Source organism: Prosopis cineraria, unplaced genomic scaffold (assembly GCF_029017545.1).
Source record: "Prosopis cineraria cultivar Desert tree isolate PC_DT_omini unplaced genomic scaffold, ASM2901754v1 PC15, whole genome shotgun sequence".
NCBI classification, from domain to species: domain Eukaryota; kingdom Viridiplantae; phylum Streptophyta; class Magnoliopsida; order Fabales; family Fabaceae; genus Prosopis; species Prosopis cineraria.
In genome coordinates, this window is record NW_026555346.1 from 4,328,901 (window position 1) to 4,352,963 (window position 24,063).

The 24,063-nt window shown below is 33.7% G+C and overlaps 1 protein-coding gene across 4 annotated transcripts; it reads left to right on the forward strand.

The window, feature by feature from the left end:
• The first annotated feature begins 5,995 nt into the window (after window positions 1–5,995).
• LOC129294383 (rho GTPase-activating protein REN1-like) lies at window positions 5,996–23,490 on the forward strand. Of its 4 annotated transcripts, none has more exons than XM_054932709.1 (23): window positions 5,996–6,295; window positions 6,495–6,575; window positions 6,961–6,997; window positions 7,529–7,605; window positions 8,259–8,329; window positions 8,444–8,513; window positions 8,946–9,090; window positions 9,579–9,698; window positions 13,189–13,266; window positions 13,678–13,733; window positions 13,807–13,876; window positions 17,696–17,780; window positions 18,282–18,525; window positions 19,116–19,322; window positions 20,222–20,545; window positions 20,725–20,771; window positions 21,096–21,156; window positions 21,255–21,332; window positions 21,430–21,540; window positions 21,609–21,736; window positions 21,938–22,004; window positions 22,508–22,621; window positions 22,735–23,490. In XM_054932709.1, the coding sequence occupies exons 1-23, from the start codon at window positions 6,266–6,268 to the stop codon at window positions 23,092–23,094; spliced, it is 2,661 nt and encodes an 886-aa protein (XP_054788684.1). In that variant the 5' UTR covers window positions 5,996–6,265; the 3' UTR covers window positions 23,095–23,490. The 4 variants fall into 4 exon arrangements, with proteins under 4 accessions (XP_054788684.1, XP_054788682.1, XP_054788683.1 ...); XM_054932707.1 differs by having other exon boundaries at window positions 5,996–6,188; XM_054932708.1 differs by having other exon boundaries at window positions 5,996–6,188; window positions 20,222–20,533.
• Window positions 23,491–24,063: the final 573 nt, after the last annotated feature.

The following is a 24,063-nucleotide window of genomic DNA, read 5'->3' on the forward strand; positions in this document are numbered from 1 at the left end:
TTTTAATTAAGCTCATTTGCATGAAGATGAAAATAACAAGTAAGATGAACGTGGAATATACTTGATGGCCTTTAAGGAAAGGATGGGAAAAAAAAAAAAAAAAAGTCACATGACAATTTAATACTTGACATTAATTTTGTAGCTGTATAGGGTTTAAAAAATTATAAAAAAAATCAAAAGAATCACAGAATATTATTTTTTATCCTCTTACATAACTTTTGGGTTATTTTTAAAAATTTTTGAGGTATCTTTTTATAATTTTTTAATTAATTAATAGTTAAAATTAATAGCAAAGGAGATATTATTGAGATTTTAAATGTGAAAATGTATCGAAAATGAGTTTACATCTCAGATACTTGATCAAATTATTATTATTATTATTATTATTATTATTATTATTATTATTTTGTTTTTTGTTTGGGGGGTGGGGAGCGCAGGGCAGAGGACGCAGTAGGAAATCTACCGAGGGGCCTCCAGCAAAAGAAAAATAATATCTCAAGAGACACCGTAAGTGACGCTTTACTTGCCATTTGAGCTGGCCAAACTTATTGAGCTGGCTTCTCTCCATTTCACATTTTTTTATTTTTTTATTTTTTTTATTTTAATTGTTAAATTTTTTTTATAATTAAGATTTAATGTTTCATAAAATTAATTTTTTATTTTTAACTATAATTTTAAATTTTAATTTTATCTAAAATATAATTCAAGATTTAAGATTATGATTAAAAATTAAAAAAAATTAAGATTATAGTTAAAAATAAAAAATTAATTTTATGAGATATTAAATCTCAACCATTCAAGAATGAATCTGATAGTTGAGATGAGAAATGGAGAAAGAAAAAATGAAGAGAAACTAGCCCCAAACTCTTCATCCTATTGCTCATATCAACAATTTCGTTAGCTCCATGTGCGTGGTGTTTTCTGGTTTGTGTGTGCATCTATTCCCCTGCCATCAGGAAAGCTCATCTTGTATGCTGGCGGCCTACCACATCCGTAAGTCTGGTAAAAACCTTCTTTTCCAATAGATTGGTGCCTGCCACTTGAGATAATGATTTGATTGACTAGAGCTGGAAACGATGATGAAGAGGTGCTGGGAAGTGCGGTTAAGTCATGTCAGTAGGAGGTTGAATTGCGCCGCAGACTATCTCGATAAAACTGGCCTCAATTTGCTGCTAAGTTTCAGTTTTATTTCACAGGCTCCTAACGAGCTTCCAGCCATCATGGATAGAGACTTTATGAACTGTAATAGGGATATGGGCTAATCTTGCCTGGGTTTCGTCGTTTTCAACAAAAACAAAAAAGAGCTCTTCTTCTTCTTTTGCAACTTTGTATCTTTGTACACATCACCAATTCACACGAGCCTATCAACGGCCAATCTTATTAAGATCAGGCTGGCCTGTTTTCCCACCTTATGATCCGTTAGGAGACTTATCATACTTGTGACCATGAATCTCGACTATGTGGCATTTCTATGGGCCCAACTTTGGCGAGTGTTGTCGTATGGAATCTAGGCTCCGAGCCCAGATTCTTTGCACATATATTTGGTGTACATTTAACTTGCTAATTAAACCACGCGTTCACTCGACTCCCCGAATTGACTGCAACTGATGAAGACAAATAACTGACTGCCATAAAAAGGTAATGTCATAATTACTATTAAACGAATACTGCTATGACACCCACAAAGTGAGATGAATTTGCTTGTTATGATTGTTTATTTCATCTTGTCTCGTGAATCATCAAAGGGTGGTCACAGCTAGAGCCGATAATAAATGTCAGGTTTAAAAAGTTAAGTTTGAAAATTATATTTAAATAAAAGTTTGAGTTTTAAAAATTATTTTTTTTAAATAATTAGATTTGAGGGCCTGATCTTGATAAGTTCTTCAATCCCTGATAAAATAAGTTATCTTATATATGTATATATACACATAAATATATTTAATTAATAGTGACATAATTTAGTAAATATTTATTATAAGTGGTGAAGAAGAATTTATAGAAATAAGTGACATTAAATCTCCACTTTCATCTTAAACAAATGGATCTACATGTGAGGATCTAAAATTTTATTTTTAAATGATGATGATGAGGATTTTCAATTTACATTGATGAAAATTAAAATCTTCATCTTAAATTTAAAATTTTAAATTTTTGTCTAATTTTATGTGAGACTTTAATTTGTTTTATGTTAATTTTAGAATGTTTTATTTAAATTAAAATTTTGAATTTTTTTTAGAAAAGAAGGCTTAAGAGCCTGATTTTAAGCCCTATAAATAAGGACTGGCCTTTAGAATTAGGTTAAATTTTAGATAATTGAGTTTTAAAGTCTGAGCTCTTAGGAGCCAAGTCTTCCCTAATTTCCATCTCTGGTCACAACCACTCTTTTAAGCAGTCTCTTTACGCCTTGTGTCATAAGAGCACCTTGGTAGATTAGCAGAAAATAACGATGATGGAGATGAATTATAAGGATATTTGAAACTATTTTGATTTTATTGTTATGAGAACTGATGTTTTGTAAAAACATGTTACGAAAACAAAAAAATAATAAAAATAAGTGTTTTTTCATTTTCCTTTATTTTTAAGAACAATAATCATAAAATATCTAAAAGTTATTTTCATTTTTTTTTTCGTTCCCTATAATAATATTTTGTATTTTGTTGGCTCTCCAAAATACTTTTTGAAAACATATTACCAAATAACATTTTTTGTTCTCTTGTTTTGAAAAATAAAAAATGTTTTCAAAACAAGTATCCCTAATTACAACAAAATGCTATTAAGTTTTTTGTTGGAGTCAAAATTATAATGGAGGACTAAAGCAAACAAATAAACTTAATGTGCAAGCATATAGGCTTGAGACGTACTCCATCCATTTTTATATATAAGAGAAAAAAATTATATCACATAGTTTAAGAAAATTAATTAATCATAATAGTTATGTTTGAAAAAAAAAAATTAAATAAAATTTCTTATGTTAATCAATATAAGCATGCATTAATTATTTTTCATGAGGAGTGATTTAAGAAATGTATAATAAATGTTTATTAAAACATATGATTTTACTTATATAAAAAATGAATAAAAAGTAATAGTTTTTTCTACAAATGAAAATGAAAAGAGTAACGGTTATCTACTTGCACTCTAATTTTTTAGTCATTTAGCACACTTTCAATCTTGATAAGGAATTTACTAGCAATTTTTTTAAAAAATAAGACATTTTTGACTGAATATCACTCTAATAAATTTATTAACTACCTTCAAATTAACATTATATTTCTATATTTATCTTTATTTAATAAGGTGCTTCACTTAAAAATAAATGCAGACTAATTTATTTATTAGGAACATTTAAAAAACATATTTATTATATATTAAAATATTAAAAATATTTTACATTTATTAATATTTAATTTTTTTAAAAAATATATTATATTTTCAAATGAAGGGGGTAATAATTGCAAGGATCTGGGTATTTTCCTCCTTTAGAGAATGTAGATATGAGCCTGTTTATTTGGCTTTCAAAAGAAGATTTCTCTCCGTCCAAGCAACACAATTACTCATTCCACAGACGCATGTCTTTATCCTTCCATTTTTTAGATTAAAGTATATACTCTTTTAGTTTAAAAATGTAAAATATTTTTAATTAAAATTTATTTATTAATAAAATAATTATTTATTTTTAAATTAAATTTATATTTTTATATTTATCTTTATTAAATACCTTATAATAAATATAAAGTCATTATTAATAAAGATACTTAAAAAAAGGTAATGATTACATCTCAAAAAAGTAAAAATATCTTATATTTTTGAATATATAACTCAAAAAATACTTTACATTTTTTAATGAAGGAAGCAAGGTTTTTCTTTAGTTTTTTTCAATTTTATAAAAAATATTTTTAGCTCTTTAATTCTACTATTGTTAGTTTTAGTAACGATAATTTCTTGCATCAAACTTTTAAATCTTTACAACATATTTTTTTAATGGTGGCATGCTAAGTTTAATTTTTTAAAATAATAATGATTACTATAAAATTAATTAATTAAAATCAAAGTTAGTAGAGTTATGGAACTAAAAAGTAGTTCTCTTAATTAAAATGCACGATGAATAATTACGTGTAAGTTTTTTTTTTTGGCCGAGTAAGGTTCACTTTGTTATAGTTACGCTTACCTATTTCTGTTTACTGTTTTTTAATCTCTCTTTCAAAGTGTCCAATATATTCATTGTCGTAAATATAAAGGATCCAAACGCGAGATTATAGAAGCATGCAGAAAACAAAAGAAAACATTTTGAATGCTTAGGTTGTAAATTGGGGAGTTTCCCCACACTGCAACGATAACACTCTTTAATTATTTCAATAATTTTGCATGAAATAACTAACAATTTTTTTTTGGCCTTTCGCTTTTTTGTGAAATCACTGATTTGGTGTTGTTTTTTTTTTCTCGTTTTGTTTTTTGGCATTGTAATTTTTTTTGTTTCTTTTTTTGATAACATATTTTTTTTTTGGTTTCTGTTAATATATAGTTCCAGTTTTCATTAAAAAAAAGTAGAAGAAGAAGAGATCACTGATTTCGATGGTCGAGGGGAATCAATGGCGGCGTCTAATTTGGGGTGAGGGGAAGGAATAACATATACGCTCAAAACTACTCGTACTTGTTTCCTTTTTCCTTCAGTCATGCATTCAATTCTGCAGCGAGGCAAGGGTAGCATAATCAATCACAGATATCCATTAATTATGATTCCCTTTCGACGTTTCTCAAGGCTTTCACGCCATCACTTATCACTTCACAATATAAATTTACCAAAATGATATACAAATTAATTTAAATCTAAGTCATCAACCCAGCAAAATTTTGCCGCGATTTTTGATTTACAACGCTCCAGTGAAATGGTATTGGATTTATCACTGCAATTTTCTGTCTGTAGTATTTGGATTAAAATATAAAACATCTCTTAGATAGATTACAAAATTAGTTGAGTTGAGTAATTGAAAAGCCAGACCCAATAAAATAAAATGGCCGACCCTGAAATTCAATAATAGATCATGATGAAATAAATATATCAAAATCTTGTTAGTTGCAAATATTGGATCGTGGCACGAAAAAATACAATCTTAAGTAATGCCGAAATCTAAAGACTTTATGTCCAAATATTTCAATAAAACAGACTAATTATCAAAATAAAGAATACAAAGACCGTGTCATAAGTTTTGTGAGATTCTTAATTTTTCAGCAAAACGTATTAGGTCTTAAAGGAGAAGCTACCACCACTTTAATCCTATAAATAGAAGACGAAAATACAGAAAAATATAATAAACACTCAATCAAAAACTCACACTTTTACATCTTGTAGCCTTAATTTTATAAATTAATTTTACTTTCAATTTAAACCTGTAATTTTTCATATCTTAATAAAATTAAATATTTATTTTATTAAAATTTTATATTTTTTTATATTTGAGTGAATTATTTTTTTATTATTAATTAAGACTTAACGTTTAATGTTTATTATTTACCACGACCTCGTAGTTTTGGTGCTTTTCCCTTCCCCCTTTTTTACCCCCTCCCGCCTGCCGGCCTCACGTGGTAATAGTATTAGTATTAAGCTATTCTAACAGATAAGCGGTGGGACCCATAAATTATATAGGCGTGACTTGGATGCGGGGCCACGTGCCTGCAGGATGTAATGGAGGAAAATTGAGAAGGAACGAATCAAAAAATACGTGACATCGGAGACGTTGCTAGTGCTGAAGAAATGGTATGTTTGGAAATTATTGCCCAAGAAAACTTAGGCCCTTGTATTCCGTCGTCCACGTTTTTTCCCTCCAACACGGTGCTCCATTTTGATGGGTTGACGTGTACAGTTCCAATTGTCGCAGATGAGGAGGACCCGCTCTTTTGTCTTCATCACCATCGTTTCCGCTGCCTTGCATTTCTGACTCACCAATTCACCATTTGGAAGACGCAGGGAGGGAGGGAGGGAGAGAGAGAGAGAGAGGCCATCCCCAACATCGGGCACACAGACAGAACCTCTGTTTTCACTTCCTCGCTTCCCCTATTTCTTCTTTTCTCATTTCATCCTCTCTTTTCTTTTCGATTTCTGGCAAGGTATGCTACAATGCAGATTGATGGGATTTTTCTTCCTCAATCTCTATGAATGGTCCCTGAGCGGCATTGCCATTTTAATGAGTGTGAGTGTTGATTACATGCGGTGACCTCTGCCGTCTTGTAGCCTTGGATATGAATCTGTGATTTTGGGATCACAGATATGACTAACAAAATTCTGGAAGTGTCTCAGGTTAGGAAAAAAAAATGAAAATGAAAATTTTCTTCCACAGGAATAAAGGGATCGTTTCCATTCATTAGCCTTTTTTTGCCAATGCATTCGTGAATGTACATTTCATCCCTGATTAATTAAGAACGAGGAAGTATAATGCCATGGGATATGGAAATCTCATAATAGGTGTTGAGTATATCTGGTTTTCTGTGCATTGTAGGGAGATGGCGGTACTTCTCTACCCTCTTCTCAGCATGGGCCACCAGAGCATCAGTGCTCACGCGGCAGCAATGGCAATGCGGTAATTCTTCTTGTTTGCAATTATGTAATTATTGAATGAATATGGATCCAGTGGACTTTTTCCAGTTTATGTGAGCATGAATTTGGTGTCAAGTTTCGTGTCTCGTCAGGCTGGCCACATGGCTATGGAATGACGCTGGCGCATGATGACTTGGAAATTTTATATAGTGATTCGCAACAAAATCTTCGTAAGCATACCCTAACAGGGCCAATTTGGATAACGAAAAAACAAGCAAATTGGAAAGTATTCTGATCATTCTTGCATGCGGCTGGTTTAAGTCAAATGCATTCCCCCCGTATTCACGTTATTTCACCTTTTTCTTCCTTTCCTGGAGTTAATTGCATTTCTCAATCACCTCGGTTTAAATACCTGTCATCTCTTGCAGATTTTCAAGACTGGGCCACTTTACATATCTTCTAAAGGTGGGTTTTAATCCACTTGTTTACGTACATGCTTATAGGGGACTGATCTATTTATGAATTATTTACTTATATAACACAATAATGATAGATTCTTAAGAGCCCAGAGAAAATGGGTGTGGTAATGTTTATTTCCCTTGGCTTGTTCATTAATACATCACATACCTGCTGCTGCACTCTTTTACACTTTAGAATAAATAACTCTTGATGTTTTATATACCTAGCTAGGGAGAAATAACCTCAATTGAATATCAAAAGGATAGGAAAGCTAAAAAAAAAAGAAAAATTCGAGCAGCCATTAGTTGCTAATTGCAAAGGACAAGTCTAAGAAAACTCAGTAGATATTTGAACTATAGCAAGGGAAGGGAACTCTGATCTGAAGATAGTGGCAGTACTATTCGTTGCAAACAAACGACCTGGGGTTAACTTGTAAGGATGGGATAAGCGTGGGTAGTTACTAGGGTTCAAAACCTGCTGACGCGGTCATGTGAAGTTATTTAAGATATCCATATTTTATAAATTCTCGATGTGTAGGAATTGGATGGACATCCTGGAAGAAAAGGTGGTTTGTTTTAACACGCACTTCACTGGTTTTCTTCAGAAGTGATCCAGTAAGTATTTTTGTTTTGGCATCTACTTTGTTTATTCATGCGTCTGTGGATCCAATGATAGTTTTTCTGGAGTAGAAATATATAATGCTTGTAGATTTTGAAGTTTTGAGCACTTTAGGTGACAGAAGGCTAACAGCTTAATTGGGAATGGAAATAAATTCATTTCCCCCCTTTAAGAAATGGTAATATATCTGTGGAAGATGCAATACATTTGTAGTTTTATTCTATAAAGTGTTGAACCCTTTGAAGGCTAATATCCTAATGGAGATTGGAAGTGAATTTGTGTTTGTCTTTAGAGTATTTTCTCCTGTCCCTACCTTTTTTTTTCAAGCTGCTGTAGTAAATATTTCCAATAGCTTTCTTGTATAAGAGTCCTTTGTGGATGCTTTTCTTCTAGTGCTACCATGCCTCTTTCTTTTTAAGAGAAGACTCAGATACTTAACCTTATATGCTTAATATGCCTTTATCCAATCAAATTACAACAAATGAATTTCATGTATTATTAAAATTATAATAAGTTTATTATGTAATAAATAATGTATACAAAATTTACATGTCTTGATTGGATTGAAAACAAGTATCTTAAGTATATAAAATTAAGTAAGATTTGTCCTTCTTTTTATTGCTTTATCATTTTATTTTCTGATTTTCAGAGTGCTGTTCCTCAGAAGGGGGGTGAAGTGAATTTAACGCTTGGTGGCATTGACCTCAACAATTCAGGCAGGTTAGCTGTTGTTTAAACACAAAAATCATTACATTCTTGTCCTCTTCATTATTGAATGTAGTGGAACTTGTGAAGTGTACTGATCACTAGAAAATTACTTTGTCAATTTTGCAGTGTTGTTGTCAAAGCAGATAAGAAACTTTTAACCGTGCTGTTTCCTGATGGACGAGCTTTCACACTTAAGGTGCATCACTTCTCTCTCTCAATATCTTTCCTCTTGGAAATTTCCTCTTTGCTTAATGAGTTATTGATTTATTGTGTTGCATTATATTTATGTAACACCCTCAAAAATTCTTCCAATTTATTTGCTTAACCATGGAATCATTCCATTAAGTTCAATCAATGCTAACAAATATTTATTACCTTTAAATTTTCTTTCAAATTTCTATTAACTCATTGAATGTTAAATTTTAAATTGGGATATTACAATTTACATGACATTCTATACACAGGATGCCTTGAAAGTGATTGCCTCACTTTTTTTCATGATTTATCTATATTTGTACGGTATATTCAATTTCATTGTTAATGCATTGAGGTAAAGATAAAATAGGAAATGACAATATGCATATTATTCATTTCTGCTGCCCTATGATTTTTATTATTGCTACTGCAGGCTGACACTGCAGAGGATTTACATGAATGGAAGACTGCACTTGAGAATGCTTTGGCACAAGCCCCGGGTGCTTCTGATGTAACAGGGGAAAATGGTATCTTTAGGAACGATCAGACTGATTCAATTGATATTTCTTTGGACCAGTGTATGCTCTTGTTATAGTTGTGCTTTCTATATGTTGACTTCACAGTTCATGTCCTGTGCAAACACTTTGTATGTTGCACATGATCTGTGTACTTATCTCACGAAATTCAGTTGTCATCATGCTAATATTTGTTGAAGCAGAAAATGCTAAGTTCTATTTGTTTTCTGGTATGATCATGGTAATCATGTTTAAATTTTAAAACATATCCATGTAATGGCACTTGAATATTGATTTTTATGTATTCCAGGTTGCATAAAAATAGATGTACATTTGACTATCCCTTTTTGTATATTTGTGTTGCTTCTGCTGCATTAACTTTATGTCCTTAGTCCATTAAAATTTATCAATTTTCATTTTGGTCTGATTTACCTTCAAAATGTCTACCTAGTACCTCCAGTGTGAATTTTTCCATGAAGTTATTTCTGCTTAATGCTGTAAAATATATGTTATTTGCTTTCTTTCCTTACGCATTTTCTGAATTCCTATAGCAAAGGATGTAGAACCAGCAAAATCTACAGTTGTTGGCCGGCCAATTTTACTTGCTCTTGAGGATGATGATGGAGCTCCATCTTTTTTGGAGAAAGCCCTTAGGTTCATAGAAGAGCATGGTGAGTTTTATGTTCTCATTTCCTTGAAGAATTCCTTTTGTTATTGCTTATGATGATGCATCGTAAATGCCATTTTCTGGATCATGTTGAGTGCACAGCTGTTTCTCATCTAACAGATGTAATTTTTGTCGGTGAATGTTAGCATTGAGGATTGAATCTTGGAATTTTCTTTTTGCAAAATACCTCCACTAGATAAAACAAGAGTGGCCTGTTGATGGATCATGTCATGGATGTGTTCATGCTTACTTTGGTAATTTGTTGCAAGGAATAGCTCAACCTATTTGGCATATTTAATTGGAAAAATCTCATCTAAGGACCTTTGAAGAAAGTTATTCACAGATAAGGACCAACAACAAGTCACCATTAGAGAAAAATAAGTTAATGTTCCTATTTTAATAACAATACATTTCATATTGGTTTTTGTTTGCTAGTAACTTTCTTCACAGGTCTTTTGATGCGATTTCCCTATTTAATTCCTAATATTACTTGTCGACCAAGAAAAAAGTGCAAAGTTAGATTCATCTTGTCAGTAAAAAGTAGTAAAAGAATATAATAGCCAATACGGTGCTTTGAATAAGTCATAAACATTACATGTCAGCTATGTCTGTTAGCTTCTCTTTTTATGCTTTTGAGCCTTGAGTGGGTTAGCAACACTTCATGCTTGTGACTTTTATCAGTAGATTTGTGATAGGAAAACTTAAGCTTTGCAACTGAATACCATTATGTTCTTGCAATGAAATTTTAATATCAAGGTTGTTTTATTATTGGGAGTTGAGGTGAGGGTAGGGGATTTTGCAATAGATTTATATCAATTATTTATTCTGAGTCTTACTATCAATATTATTAGCGCTTATGCACCTCAAGTTTGAGCAGAAGATAGTCTCAAGGAATTGTTTTGGGTAGACTTGGAGGGGCTGATTCAATGCATATCACAAAGTGAAAAAATCTTTGTTGGAGGAGACTTAATAGTCATGTCGGGTGGAAGGTAGGTAATTATGTGAGGGGACAAGGTAGTTTTGGTTTCGGGGAGCTAAATAATGATAGAAAATCTATTTTTAATTTTCTCTTTAGTGTATGATTTCAAGATTGTTAATACTTGTTTCAAGAAGAGGGATGAACATCTCATTACCTACAAGAGTAGAGCCTCAAGGTCACATATTGATTTCTTTTTGGCAAGGAACTTGGATAGAAGACTTTGTAAAAATTGTAAGGTGATTATTGGGGGTGGCATAACAACATAATATAGGGTCCTTGTCCTTGATATGCATATTATGATGAAAATAAAAAGTGCCAACAACTGGCAAATCTGAGGATTAGGTGATGGCAGTTAAAAGGTGAGAAGTGAGAAATTTTCAAGTGAAATCTTTTGACCAAAGGAATTTGAGAGTCTTAAGGAAGTGCTGTATCTTATGAGAGGATATGGCTAAGAAGGAAAGGAAGGCTGCTAAAGAAGTTTTAAAAGAGTTAAAAGGTTTTGGTTTAAGAAATAAGGAGTCCTGGTGGTGGAATGATATTGTACAAGAAAAAGTCAAACATAAGAATGAGTGTTTTAAAGCCATTCATTTATGCATTAATGATAAAAGTTAGGAAAGGCATCGTATGACTAAGAAGGAAACTAAGAAAGTTGTTAGTGAAGCTTGTTCTAAGCATTTGGAGAGTTTTACAAGTGTCTTGAGACAAAGAATGGAAAACGAAAAATTTATAAGATTGCTAAGAGTAGGGAAAAAATATCAAGAGATTTGGAATAAGTAAGGCACATAAAGGATAAAGAAGGAAGATTTTTGATTATAGATGATGATATTAAAAATGAATAGGATACCTACTTTTACAAACTCTTTAATGATAAAGAAGGCTCAACTAGTAATTTGGAGGATTTAGTAATTCGTGAAAAAGAACAGAATTTGTTATTCTATTAAAGGATATGCGGTAGTGACATAAAAGAAGCTCTTAAGAAAATGGTAAATGGTAAAGCCAATGGACTTAATTTTATTCCCATTAAAGTGTGAAAATGTTTTGGTGAAGAGGGGGTGCGGTGACTAACTAAGTTATTTGATGAGATTTTATAATCTAAGAAAATGCATGACGAATGTAGAAAAAGCGTCTTAGTTCTTATTTACAAAAATAAATGAGATATTTAGAATTATACAAATTACAAAGAGATTAAACTTATGAGTCTTACAATGAAATTGTGGGGAAGAGTGACTGAACAAAGGTTGAAATTGGATACTATTATTTTTGATAATCAATTTGGCTTCATGACAGGTAGGACGACTACAAAAGCAATTTATCTATTTAGGAAATTAATGAAAAAGTATTAATATAAAGATAAAGATTTACATATGGTTTTTATTGATTTGTAAAAAGTTTTTGATTGTGTACTAAAAGAAGTACTTTGAAAAGCCTTGGAAAAAAGAGAGTCTAGGTTGCCTATATTAGAGCTACACAAAATATGTATGAGGGGACAACAATTAGTATAAGAACATCTAGCGGTGAAACAAATGACTTTTCTGTAAGGATTGGACCATATCAGGATCTTCTTTGAGTTCTTATTTATTTGACTTGGTCCTAGATGTTTTAACTAAGCGTATTCAAGAGAAAATCCTTAAACGCATGCTTTTTGCGGATGATATAGTTCTTATTATGGAGACAAGAGAAGATATTAACTACAAACTTAAGTTATGGAGAAGGATATGGGAGTCAAAAGGTTTTCACTTAAGTAGGAATAAGACGAAATATTTGCATTGTAATTTGATAAGAGGTTAGTTAATAGTAATTTAAAAGTAAAATTGGGATATCAGATTATATATCAAGTAGAAAAGTTTAGATATTTGGAAACTATTATTGAACATGGTGGGGATGTTGCAAATAGAAAACAAGTAAGGTGGTTTAATTGGAGAAAGGATAAAAGATTTATTTATAATCGAAAGGTACCTTCTAAACTCAAAAGGAAAGTTTTATAAAATTACTATAAGACCAGTTATATTATATAGTAGTGAATGTTGGGCTTTAAAGGAATAAGAGAAATATAAAGTTAGAGTAGCAAAGATGAGAATGTTAAGATGAATGTGCCTGCATATACATAAAGATAAAATCCGAAATGAGCATATATGAGAAAAAGTGGATGTAGCATCTATTGAGGAGAAAATGGTAGAGAATCATTTGAAATGATTTAGACATGTATAGAGAAAACTGTGAGCGGCACCGATGGGGCGAGTGGCATGGATAATTTTGAGCTCTATAAAAAGGGGCAGATGAAGGGCCAAAGAAAATGCTTATAGTTAACAACATTCATAAAAGTTTGATAAACGATAGAGCACAATAGCGTAGTGTAATCCATAAAGTCGACCCCATCTAGTAGGATAAGATTTGTTGTTGTTATTGTTGTTGTTGTTGTTGTAGTATTTGTTCTGAGTCTTGAGGACCCTTTTAGCATTGTTTACACGTGACATAAGTTATTTTTCATATGTGTCTTATGAATATTATAAAACAGGAGTCAAAGTTGAAGGGATCTTGCGACAGGCAGCTGCTGTTGATGATGTTGAATATCGAGTTCAGGAATATGAACAGGGTCAGGAATTTTCCTTTGAGCAGCCTTTGTTTTAATGTTTTTCTCTAGTTACGCCTGATGTAGCTTTCTTGTGTTTTCTTTACGTTGTGTTCTGAACTTCTTTCATAAATGGCAAACAGCAAACTGTATTGAGGCCTTACTTTATTTCAGGCTTTGCCATGCAAATGTTTTGAGAGATTTGAGGGTTGTTATATCCTGAACGTAATTCCTTCTAAAATATGTAAGTTAATGGGTTGTCATATTGGATGCCCTGGAATTTCCCCAAATCTCCACGAGTCTTGAGCTGCAAGGCCCTCTCTTTCTACATATATTAATATCCATCGATAATATTAAGTTTTCCATTGTTCCTGTCAGATACTTTCCTGATCACTGATCAAGTCTAACGTTACTGGATATGGCATATGGATGCAGGAAAAACTGAATTCTCTGCTGATGAGGATCCACATGTTGTTGCCGATTGTTTGAAGGTATCTTCTTATAGACTGAGCATCTGGTTCTTTTATGGAGCGGTCATATATAATTTATTCTATACTTTTTCAGTTTGTACTCAGGGAATTACTTTCATCTCCAGTCCCTGCATCTTGCTGCAAGGCTCTGTTAGAAGCATGCCGTAAGTGTCTGGTTTTTTTTCATCCTTCTCTATCTATAATATAAGTAGCAAGCAACTTGCTAAAGACTTATTTTATGTTTGGAATAAATCTTAAACTTTCTAGAATTTAATTGATTTCCATTGTTCGGATTGCATTTTAAGGTTATCAAGTTCAATTAGACTGTTATTTTGCAATGATACCCTTTTCTAATCTTGCATATAGGATAAAGAAGTCCTTTGTCACCAAATGAATTCTTGACCGTGAAATCCACATATTTTATTTTTAATTTCATTTTAGGCAAGATAATTTGAAAATCGGGTATTCAATGCAATTGAATTGTCATTTTCTACAACAACAACAACAACAACAACAAGCCTTTATCCCACTAGGTGGGGTCGGCTACATGGATTGCAAGACGCCATTGTACTCTATCATTTATTAAGCTTTTAGAAATATTATTAATTAAGAGATCACGTTCAACAACTTCCAAGAGTGTTCTCTTAGGCCTTCCTCTACCTCTCTTAATCGGACTCAAAGTTATATGTTCCACTCTTCTCACTGGTGCCTCCCTTGGTCTTCTTTGTACATGCCCAAACCATCTCAACCGATTTTCTACCATTTTTTCCTCAATAGGTGCCACCCTCACTTTTTCACGTATGTGCTCATTTCGAATTTTATCTTTACGTGTATATCCGCACATCCATCGTAACATTCTCATCTCTGCTACTCCAACTTTATGCTCTTGCTGTCCCGTTAGAGCCCAGCATTCACTACTATATAACATTGCCGGTCTGATAGCAGTACGATAAAACTTTCCTTTAAGTTTATTAGGCACCTTACGGTCACAAATAACTCCTTTAGCTTTTCTCCAATTAAACCATCCAGCTTGAATTCTATGTGAAATATCTCCACTGATTTCGCCATCATTTTGAATAATGGCTCCCAAATATCTAAACTTTTCCACTTGAGGTATAATTTGATCTCCCAATTTCACTTCCAAATTATTTTCGAATAATCCTTTCCCAAATTTACAATATAAATATTCCGTCTTACTTCTACTCAGACGAAAACCTTTCGACTCCAATGTCCTCCTCCATAACTCAAGTTTGCAATTAACCTCTTCTCTTGTCTCTGCTATAAGAACTATATCATCCGCGAAGAGCATACATTTCGGGATTTCCTCTTGAATATGTTCCGTCAAAACATTTAAAATCAAGTTGAACAAATAAGGACTCAGAGATGATCCCTGATGTAGTCCAATCTTTATAGGAAAATCCTTTGTTTGACCACTAGGCGTTCTTATACTAGTTTTTACCCCCTCATACATATCTTGTATGGCTTTAATATAAGCAATCCGTACTTCCTTTTTTTCCAACGCTTTCCAAAGCACTTCTCTTGGTATACGGTCATAAGCTTTTTCCAAATCAATAAAAACCATGTGTAGATCTTTATCTTTACAACGATACTTTTCCATTAATCCCCTTAGTAGATAAATTGCCTCTGTAGTTGATCTACCTGGCATAAAACCAAATTGATTCTCAGAAATACTTGTCTCCAGTCTCAACCTGTGCTCAATTACTTTCTCCCACAATTTCATTGTGTGGCTCATGAGTTTAATCCCTCTATAGTTAGTACAATTCTGAATATCTCCTTTATTTTTATAAATAGGAATTAATGTACTTCTCCTCCACTCATCAGGCATTTTCTTGGACCGTAAAATCACATTAAATAACTTAGTTAACCATCTCACCCCTTCTTCACCTAAACATTTCCACGCTTCGATAGATATACAATCAGGTCCGTTAGCTCTACCATTTGCCATTTTCTTAAGAGCTTCCTTTACCTCCTTATCACGTATTTTTCGATAGAATGACAAATTTTGTTCTCCTTCACCAGTTACTAAATCCTCCAAGTTACTAGATGAATCCTCTCCATCATTGAAAAGTTTAGAAAAATAAGTCTCCCATCTATTTTTAATTTCATCATCTGTAACTAAAATTCTTCCCTCTTCATCCTTAATACACCTTACCTGTTCTAGATCTCTTGATTTTCTTTCCCTACTCTTGGCAATCTTATAAATATTTTGCTCTCCTTCCTTCGTCTCAAGGTTCTTATAAAATTCTTCAAAAGCTTTGGAACGAGCTTCACCCACAGCTCTCTTAGTTTCCTTCTTAGCCATACGGTACCTCTTCCAATTTTCTTCATTGTTACACAAATGTATGGCTTTAAAACAGTTCTTCTTATACTTGATTTTGTCCTGTACACTATTATTCCACCACCAAGACTCCTTATCTCTCGGACCAGAACCTTTCGATTCTCCCAAAACTACTTTTGCAACCTCCCGTATCTTTTTAGCCATATCCTCCCATATGATGTTAGCACTTCCCTGAGAATCCCAAATTCCTTTATCCAAAAGATTTCGCTTGAAAATATCTTGCTTCTCACTTTTAATTGCCACCACCTAATCTTTGGTGTTACTACTTGTCGACGTTTTTGGATTTTACTCATAATACACACATCAAGGACTAGGACCCTATGTTGTGTCGTTACAGCATCTCCAGGGATCACCTTACAATTTTTACAAAGTTTTCTATCTGTGTTCCTAACCAAAAGAAAATTAATCTGCGACCTTGAGGCTCCACTTTTGTAAGTGATGAGATGCTCATCTCTCTTCTTGAAACAAGTGTTGGCAATCTTAAAATCATACGCCAATGAGAAATCAAGAAGAGTTTGCCCTTCATTGTTTTGCTCTCCAAAACCAAAACCACCATGCACCCTCGCATACTGACCAGCTTCCCTCCCGACATGCCCATTAAAGTCTCCTCCAATAAAAATCTTTTCACTCTGTGGTATGTGTCGAATCAACCCCTCCAGATCCTCCCAAAATAATTCCTTAAGACTGGCTTCTGTCCCGACTTGCAGCGCATAAGCGCTAACAATATTAACAGTCTCACGTCCAATTATCATTTTTAAAGAAATAATTCTGTCTCCAATTCTGCTAACTTCTACAACGTTCTTCTTCCACTCATTATCTATAATGATGCTTACTCCATTGCGTGCACTTACTTTTCCTGTATACCAAAGTTTGAAACCTTGAATATCCTTAGCTCCTTCTCCACGCCATTTTGTTTCTTGCAAGCAAAGGATATTGATTTTCCTTTGAATCATAACCCCTACAACCTCTACAGATTTACAATTTAATGTCCCAACATTCCAAGTACCAAATCTAATTTTGCTCTTATGGACTAACTTCTTTAGCCGCGTGCGTCCAGAATGACGCGGTAGCCCTTGCTCATTTAACACTACATCCGGGCGCCGATGCAGCGGCTCTAACTCACTTATCACTGTACTCGAGCCATGCAGCGCGTTACTTACGGGCAACGACCTAGCATTAACATTATAACGTCTATTGTCCATGTTCATGATAGATTCAACAAATTTTTACATTGGCTGTTGATGGCCTAACACAACCCTCCTCCTTTACCCGGGCTTGGGACCGGCTATAAACATAGGCGGAGTTTGAATTGTCATTTTCTGATTGTTCCAAATTTGGGCTGGCAACAGGGAGGAACAGGGAGGATTTTTCAATACCTATCCCTGAACGCACTTGTGTTTTGTCGACTTCCAAACCCCCTCTGCTGGGTTTGAGTACTGAGAATTTGAGCAATTAAAGAAATTTCTTATTAAATCATTTATGGCATTCTAGTGAGTTGATTGAAATAAGTTATGACATTATAGCAACGTCTTAAAAATTGAGTTAGCACAAAAAATGGTTTATGATTCAACGGAATGACCAAAGTTGATTTTCTTACATCTTTGGAAATTGGCATATGTACCAGGAACTGAACGTGCTGGTAGGATTTCTGCTATCTGTGCTGCAATATGTGAGACTTTCCCTGAACCAAATCGCCGTTTATTGCAAAGGTAATGGGTTATTAATTCATTGTCCCCCGTTTCTTTCCTTTCAGGCAAACACGTGAATCACTCCAGTTGTGATCCCCCCCCCTTTTTTTCCTGCTGGATGAACATATTTAAAAGAGGATTAACAAGACTTGAACAAGTAAACTTGAGCATCAATATTTATGTCGGATTGAAATCTCAATTATCATGAAAGTTCAAGCTACTAGTGAATGGGATGCTAGACAAATTAGCGGCTGGAATGTGGATTTATATTTCACAATGAAAGATGTCGTCGTGGCATTATATCTATGTATTGTTTGGTGACGATCATTCCATATGGAGCAGAATTTTCAGCCTAATTGGTTTATCTTTGTGATTAACCTTGTGAAATGTGAATAATGGAAGCTAGTGAGTATATTCTATGAATTATGATTAAATTTCAGTTGTTGCACTGTTAAGAATTACACTATATGTTTCCATGATTTAATCCACTTTTTTTACATGCAAAAATTGATTCTTTTTCAGAATACTCCAAATGATGCAAACCGTGGCTTCCCACAAAGCTGTGAATAGAATGAGCTCCTCCGCTGTGGCAGCTTGCATGGCACCCTTACTTCTTCGCCCCCTTCTCGCTGGGGAATGTGACATTGAAAATGATTTTGATGTGGGTGGTGATGGTTCTGTTCAACTTCTACAAGCAGCTGCCGCAGCTAACCATGCTCAAACGATTGTTATAACGTTATTGGAAGAATATGACAGCATATTTGGGGTAAGTTTATTTATTTTATATAAATATATTGCATGGCTTTTGTTTATAATATATGCTTCCATCTCCATGACAGCATATGCACAAACATACATCTCTTGTATCAGTCTTCAGCTACAAGATTGTGTCTACTTTCTTTTATGTTTGTCCATGTCATGCTTTCTTCCTCATCTACATAAGAACCAGGGATATATATATATATATATATATTTTAAATTATTGGATTATCAAGTTTGTCCTCATTAGAGGACATAATCAGATGCTGATGAAGTACAGCTTGGTTTTTTCGGATAGGCTATTCTTATGGTGAAACTCCCAAGGTGGGTCTTTTGATGAATATGCTATTTCTTATATCAGCTTTTATATGAAATATGGTATTATGATTTCTCTTTCCCCAGGGGCCTTTTCAACCTAGAAGTTTCCTATCAAATTAGAAATTAACTACAGAAGGGTCAACATTTGTGTAAATCTTTTATTACGTTGGGCTTTATGAAGAAGATTTGCTCTGTGCCTCTGAATACATCCTTCTTTCACTATTTTATTTATGACTAATCTTCCCTACTATCTTTTTGTTGCTGTTATTATGGTTCTAGGAGGAGGGAACTGGGTCCCCGGGCATATACTCTGATTCAGAAGAGAGTGGATCTGGGAGCGAGGAGGGTACTGAAGATGAGGAATCATATGATGATGAAGATTATGATGATGACTGTGATGATGAGTGTGATGAAGAATCGATACAAGAGTCCGATGCAGATGCAGAGGGAAGTGAGACTGAAGACTCAGGGTGCAAGGATGATAAGGTTTTTGTCCCTTTGATTTTTTTCATGATAATTGGAAGAAAAAGTAGTAAACTTTTGTAGCTCTGGAAATTATATAACCCATTTACGAGGACTCAGTCAATTGGCTTTCTGCTGGAAAGAATTTTCCAAGAACATGTTTTATAGGACCAAAAGGAGAAATGTTATGCATTAAGTTTTCACATACGGTGCAGATGTAGCCAAGGATATAAAACCGAAGTGCTAACAAAATTCTGGAATAATTTTGATGTCCCCCTAAAATAACCTTTTCCTCTAACAGGTGTTCTTTTACCACTTCAAGAGATCTTAGCCTACGTATTGTTGTCTAACAAGCTGTTCCCTAGCCATGTCCCAATTGACTTGGTGCCTCTTTGGATTAGTTTTCCTTGCTTTTTTCCTTTTCTTTTAAATTCCAAACATGTTTCTTATTATAAAGATTTCTTTATTAGGAACATAAAGCATTTCATTATTAAAAAAAAAAACAATCTTAAATAGCTTTTCCTTGCTTTTTTCTTCAGCTGAAACTCTAAAAGGTGCTTTTTGAATTCGATCGTTTACCAAACACTTCAACTTTATTTTTCATATATAAGATTTTGATCTTACTAAACGGTATTCTCATTTTGTGAATCTTTATGTACATATCTTGCATTTCCCCCTGAGACTGTCCTTTTTTTTTTTGTTTGCTTTTTTTAAGAAATCCCCTCTGAGACTGTCAGTGACGCTGCAACCTGCATCTTTATACCTTTTTACTTGATGTTATACAAAATAACCATTTTGTTCCTGGTGGTTGGTAATAATTCACTGTCTATGTGATTTTTCTGTCTGGTTTTGGGGAAGGGCACATGGGAGGAGAGCGGAAGTGTGAAACTACCCTTCTTATCCTGATTTCTTGAAACATGCAGAAACGTGATCATTCAAGGTCAGATGTAAAATCCTCTGGTGACAAGGAAGATCCTAAAGTCAACCAGATATCATCACAGCCAAGTGAAGTCTCACTATCTCCGGATGTTGCTGTCAAGAGCCGTGAAAACCTGACGAGTTCAACCAAGACTGCTCGTGCTGAAAAGTCCAGCACACCTGCTAACTTAGTTGAAGTTGTTTCCACTGACCAGAGTACAGCACATAATTCGACTTGTCCTGGTGACAACAAATCAATGGACATATATGATGATCCAGCGCATGCTCCGAGCCACACAATATTGGGGCGTACTTCCGTAAGTAAATTTGTAATGTCTCTCCCTGATCTTGGCGTTTATTCATTCCTCACATGCCGAAAACTGGCCAAAACTCACAGCTGACACTGAATTTTTATGTCCATTTACTTTATTCCTTTTTGGAGCCTAGTTATGTTGATTTTATGTTACTATGCCCCAGTTAATTTTTTATTCTTTTGTACTATGTCTAGGCAATGAAGAATCTTACCATGGAAACTGTTGATTCTTCTAAAGAGGCGTGAGTAATTGGCATCCGTTAACTTCTACTTTATCTTCTTCTGGTTGCTTTGTAGCTCCAATTTTATCTATCCGTTGCTGTTTAGAAAAGCAGGGGAGCAAAAAAGTTTGAGAAAAGTGATAGAGAACACGAATATTATAAACCGTAACATTTTATAGGACAGTCTGAGATCCTCCTTATTCGTAAACTTTCTTTGGGTAGTCCACACCGTAATTTTGTTGATGCCGGACCATGCTGTGTTACTTATGCCGAGCATCAACCCAGAGTAAACACATCTGACTAGTTTCTTCATCTTTACTGATATATGTTTTTGACCATTCATAGAGCTGAAATCGAGAATCTTGAAGCTATCAAGATAGAATTGCAAAACCAAATCACGGAGGAGGTAGGCACTTGATTTTCTTACTTGATAGTTATGTTGATATGGACGTAAGTATTCTTTGTTGGCAATTTTCCGTTGTTCATTTCTACTTTCTTTTGTAGTCTAACGCAAACCTGCAATCTTATCTGGAAAAACAAAAGAAATCCATGCATGAGCGTCGCCTGGCTCTTGAGCAAGATGTAAGTTCATCTCGCAAGTATATAATTCCCCCTTCCTCCGATAAATCATTATATGTATATATATTTAGATTCTGTTCTCTAACTTTTCTTTCTACAGGTGGCTAGGCTACGGGAACAGCTGCAAAAGGAGAAGAATTATTGGGCAACTCGAGAAGCAGGAAACAAGTATTCTCCTAGATCCTCATCCGATTCAACCAGTGATGAAAAGGTTAGTCTATCTCACTTTCAAGTGGTTTTTGAGCACGCATCAAAATACTAATAAAAAAGCTGCAATAGACCAAGGCAGACCTTGAGGAAATAGCTCTCATAGAAGCAGATCTCACCAAGTTACGGCAGCGGATTGATGATTTTGGCAGGCGGTTTAATTTACAGCATGAGCACACCTCAAATCATGAAACAAAATTGTATGTTAATCACTTGTGAGCTTATTTATGCACATCCGTTTGCTCTTACTTTTACAATATCATATTCCTAATTGGTTTAGTTTTCTTGAAAAAATTGTTAGCTATGTTACTTTTCCAAATAAAAAGTAATTCGTTTGGGGATTTGTTTGTTTGCACTTGATTGTCTCTTTCTCTGTATCAATTGCTGGGAAACTTTGACAGGAAGAATAAGCTGGATACTGAAGATGCGGTTAATTGTCAGTCTCAGATTGAAAGGTCAAAAAACAAGGTAAATCTGGAATGTCATTGAGAATAGCATCATTATAGTGATGAAATACGATTGATAACTTCACATAATTCGATGACATTGTTCCGCTCCCAGGCAATAGAATTTTGAAATATATACATTTAAATTTTGGAAGTGATGCCCATTCACTACTACTCTCCGATGTTTATAACTGTATATGATTTGGGATAACTATTTTATGTGTGTGAGCAGAGAGATGAAAGATTTTGAGATAACTTCTGGAACAAAATAATTAAATAAAAATGCTCTAGCATGCAGATTCTAGTATCAAAGACACGTATTATAAAGCCTTAGCTGGCAGAAAATTAAATAGGATAATTGCTCAAGCTACTACTATTTTCTAATTAAACCATGTATGTTAAGCTCTATTAGAAACCAAAAGGTTATTTGAGTGATTTTCATTTATTTATTTGTGATCATATGATGCTTAGTAGGATATCGAATTTACATATTATTTTTTAACCTTTGGGTGTTTGGTAAAAAAGGAAATTCGGTATGGTGGAACTGAAAGTGAGAATGAGAAAAAGTCGGAACCAACATCTTTATTGAACAAATATACTCCTCAAGCGACTTCCAAAAAAGTTGGGGCAAAGGTTGAGGTATGTTTCATGAATTTGGTTATGAACCAGCCTTTTCTGTTTATCCTGTACTCAGTATAATATGGCAAAATGAGGGCGAGGCGAGCTAACCACTTCTTTTCATTTAATAACAGCATCAGGCATCCAACTTCACTACTTCTAGACTGACGAAACTGTCTACCAGACTTAACTTTCTGAAGGAGCGTCGAAATCAAATTCAGCAACCACAGCCATCTCTCAGTAATAAGTCTCGAGTATCTGAAACTCATTCTGTATCAAACCCAGAAAAGGGCAGAGCTACGGACAGCACCCAGCCATCCCCGATTCCAGATAAAGGTTCAGGCAAAGAAACTTATTCGCTCCAAAATTCGGATAAAATGAGAAAATCAGATGGTCAGTCAACCCATCACCAAGATAAATGGAATCAAAATCAATCCTCGGAAAGAGGAAGGTCCGAAGGCTATCAGTCTTATAATGTGGATAAAGGTCGATGATTAGAACGCCAATTTTATGTTACGAAGAACAAATTCCAGATTATACAAGGCCATTGCAATCATCCAGCTTTCACGTGGCATTGCTTATGTCTTCCACAATGTTTTGAGCGGGTTTATAAAGCAGAGTCACAAGAGAAACTTCGTTTGATAAGGTTGACGCACGGGCCGATGTTTAAATCGAATGCCAAAAAAAAAAGTCCATTTTCCTTTAATTTAGGATGCTCAAGGCACAGTTCAACCTTCCCCCGTTAGATTAAGTGGAACTATCTATGATCTGAGCTGCTTATTTTTGCAGTCATAGTGACAGCACTGTGGTTTTGTAATCACATTACCGCATTGATAAATGCAGTATTGTTAGTTTCTCGGTACATAAATGCAGATTAACCTTTGACCCTAGCTTCCTCCGTGTGAGATCATCGAAGGCAAAATTCGGGGCTTGACTTCATGCTGCCTTGATTTGTGCTGTGGGGATGGTAACCATGACGCCATAATATTAAAAAAAATGATAAATTGCTCGAAGACATAAATTCAATTTAAGGCCCATTTAATTAAAAAATAAGTAATCATTAAATAATTTAAATATTTTATATAAAAATATTTATTTTGTATAAGTTATAATAATAAACAAGTTATTATTAGCTAGTTATTTTTAAATTTTATGATATATTTATTAATTTTTATTTTATAAAAAATATTTATTATTAAATTATTTTAAAATCGTATGGTATTTCTGTTTATCTCATATTTTTATAACATTCTCTCTCATTTACTGTATCAAATTATTTTTATAAACTATTCAAAGTAACTTTTTAAAATAATTAAAAATATATATTTTTAGATTTTGGTTAATTTTAAAAGTTTAAACAAACAATATACAAATCCACAAAATATTTTTTTCCAAAAAATAAGTAATTTTTTATAAAGTAATCTGAAACTAACAAGAGTTATACTCCTTCCAACTCTATAAAA

Bases quoted from the DNA above. Each gene is read 5' to 3' on its own strand.
- LOC129294383 (XM_054932707.1), top strand. From the start codon at position 6,108: ATGCTACAATGCAGATTGATGGGATTTTTCTTCCTCAATCTCTATGAA. The intron at 9,699-13,188 runs GTGAGTTTTATG...ATTATAAAACAG, and splicing joins TAGGTTCATAGAAGAGCATG to GAGTCAAAGTTGAAGGGATC. The intron at 21,333-21,429 runs GTAAGTTCATCT...TTCTTTCTACAG, and splicing joins GCCTGGCTCTTGAGCAAGAT to GTGGCTAGGCTACGGGAACA.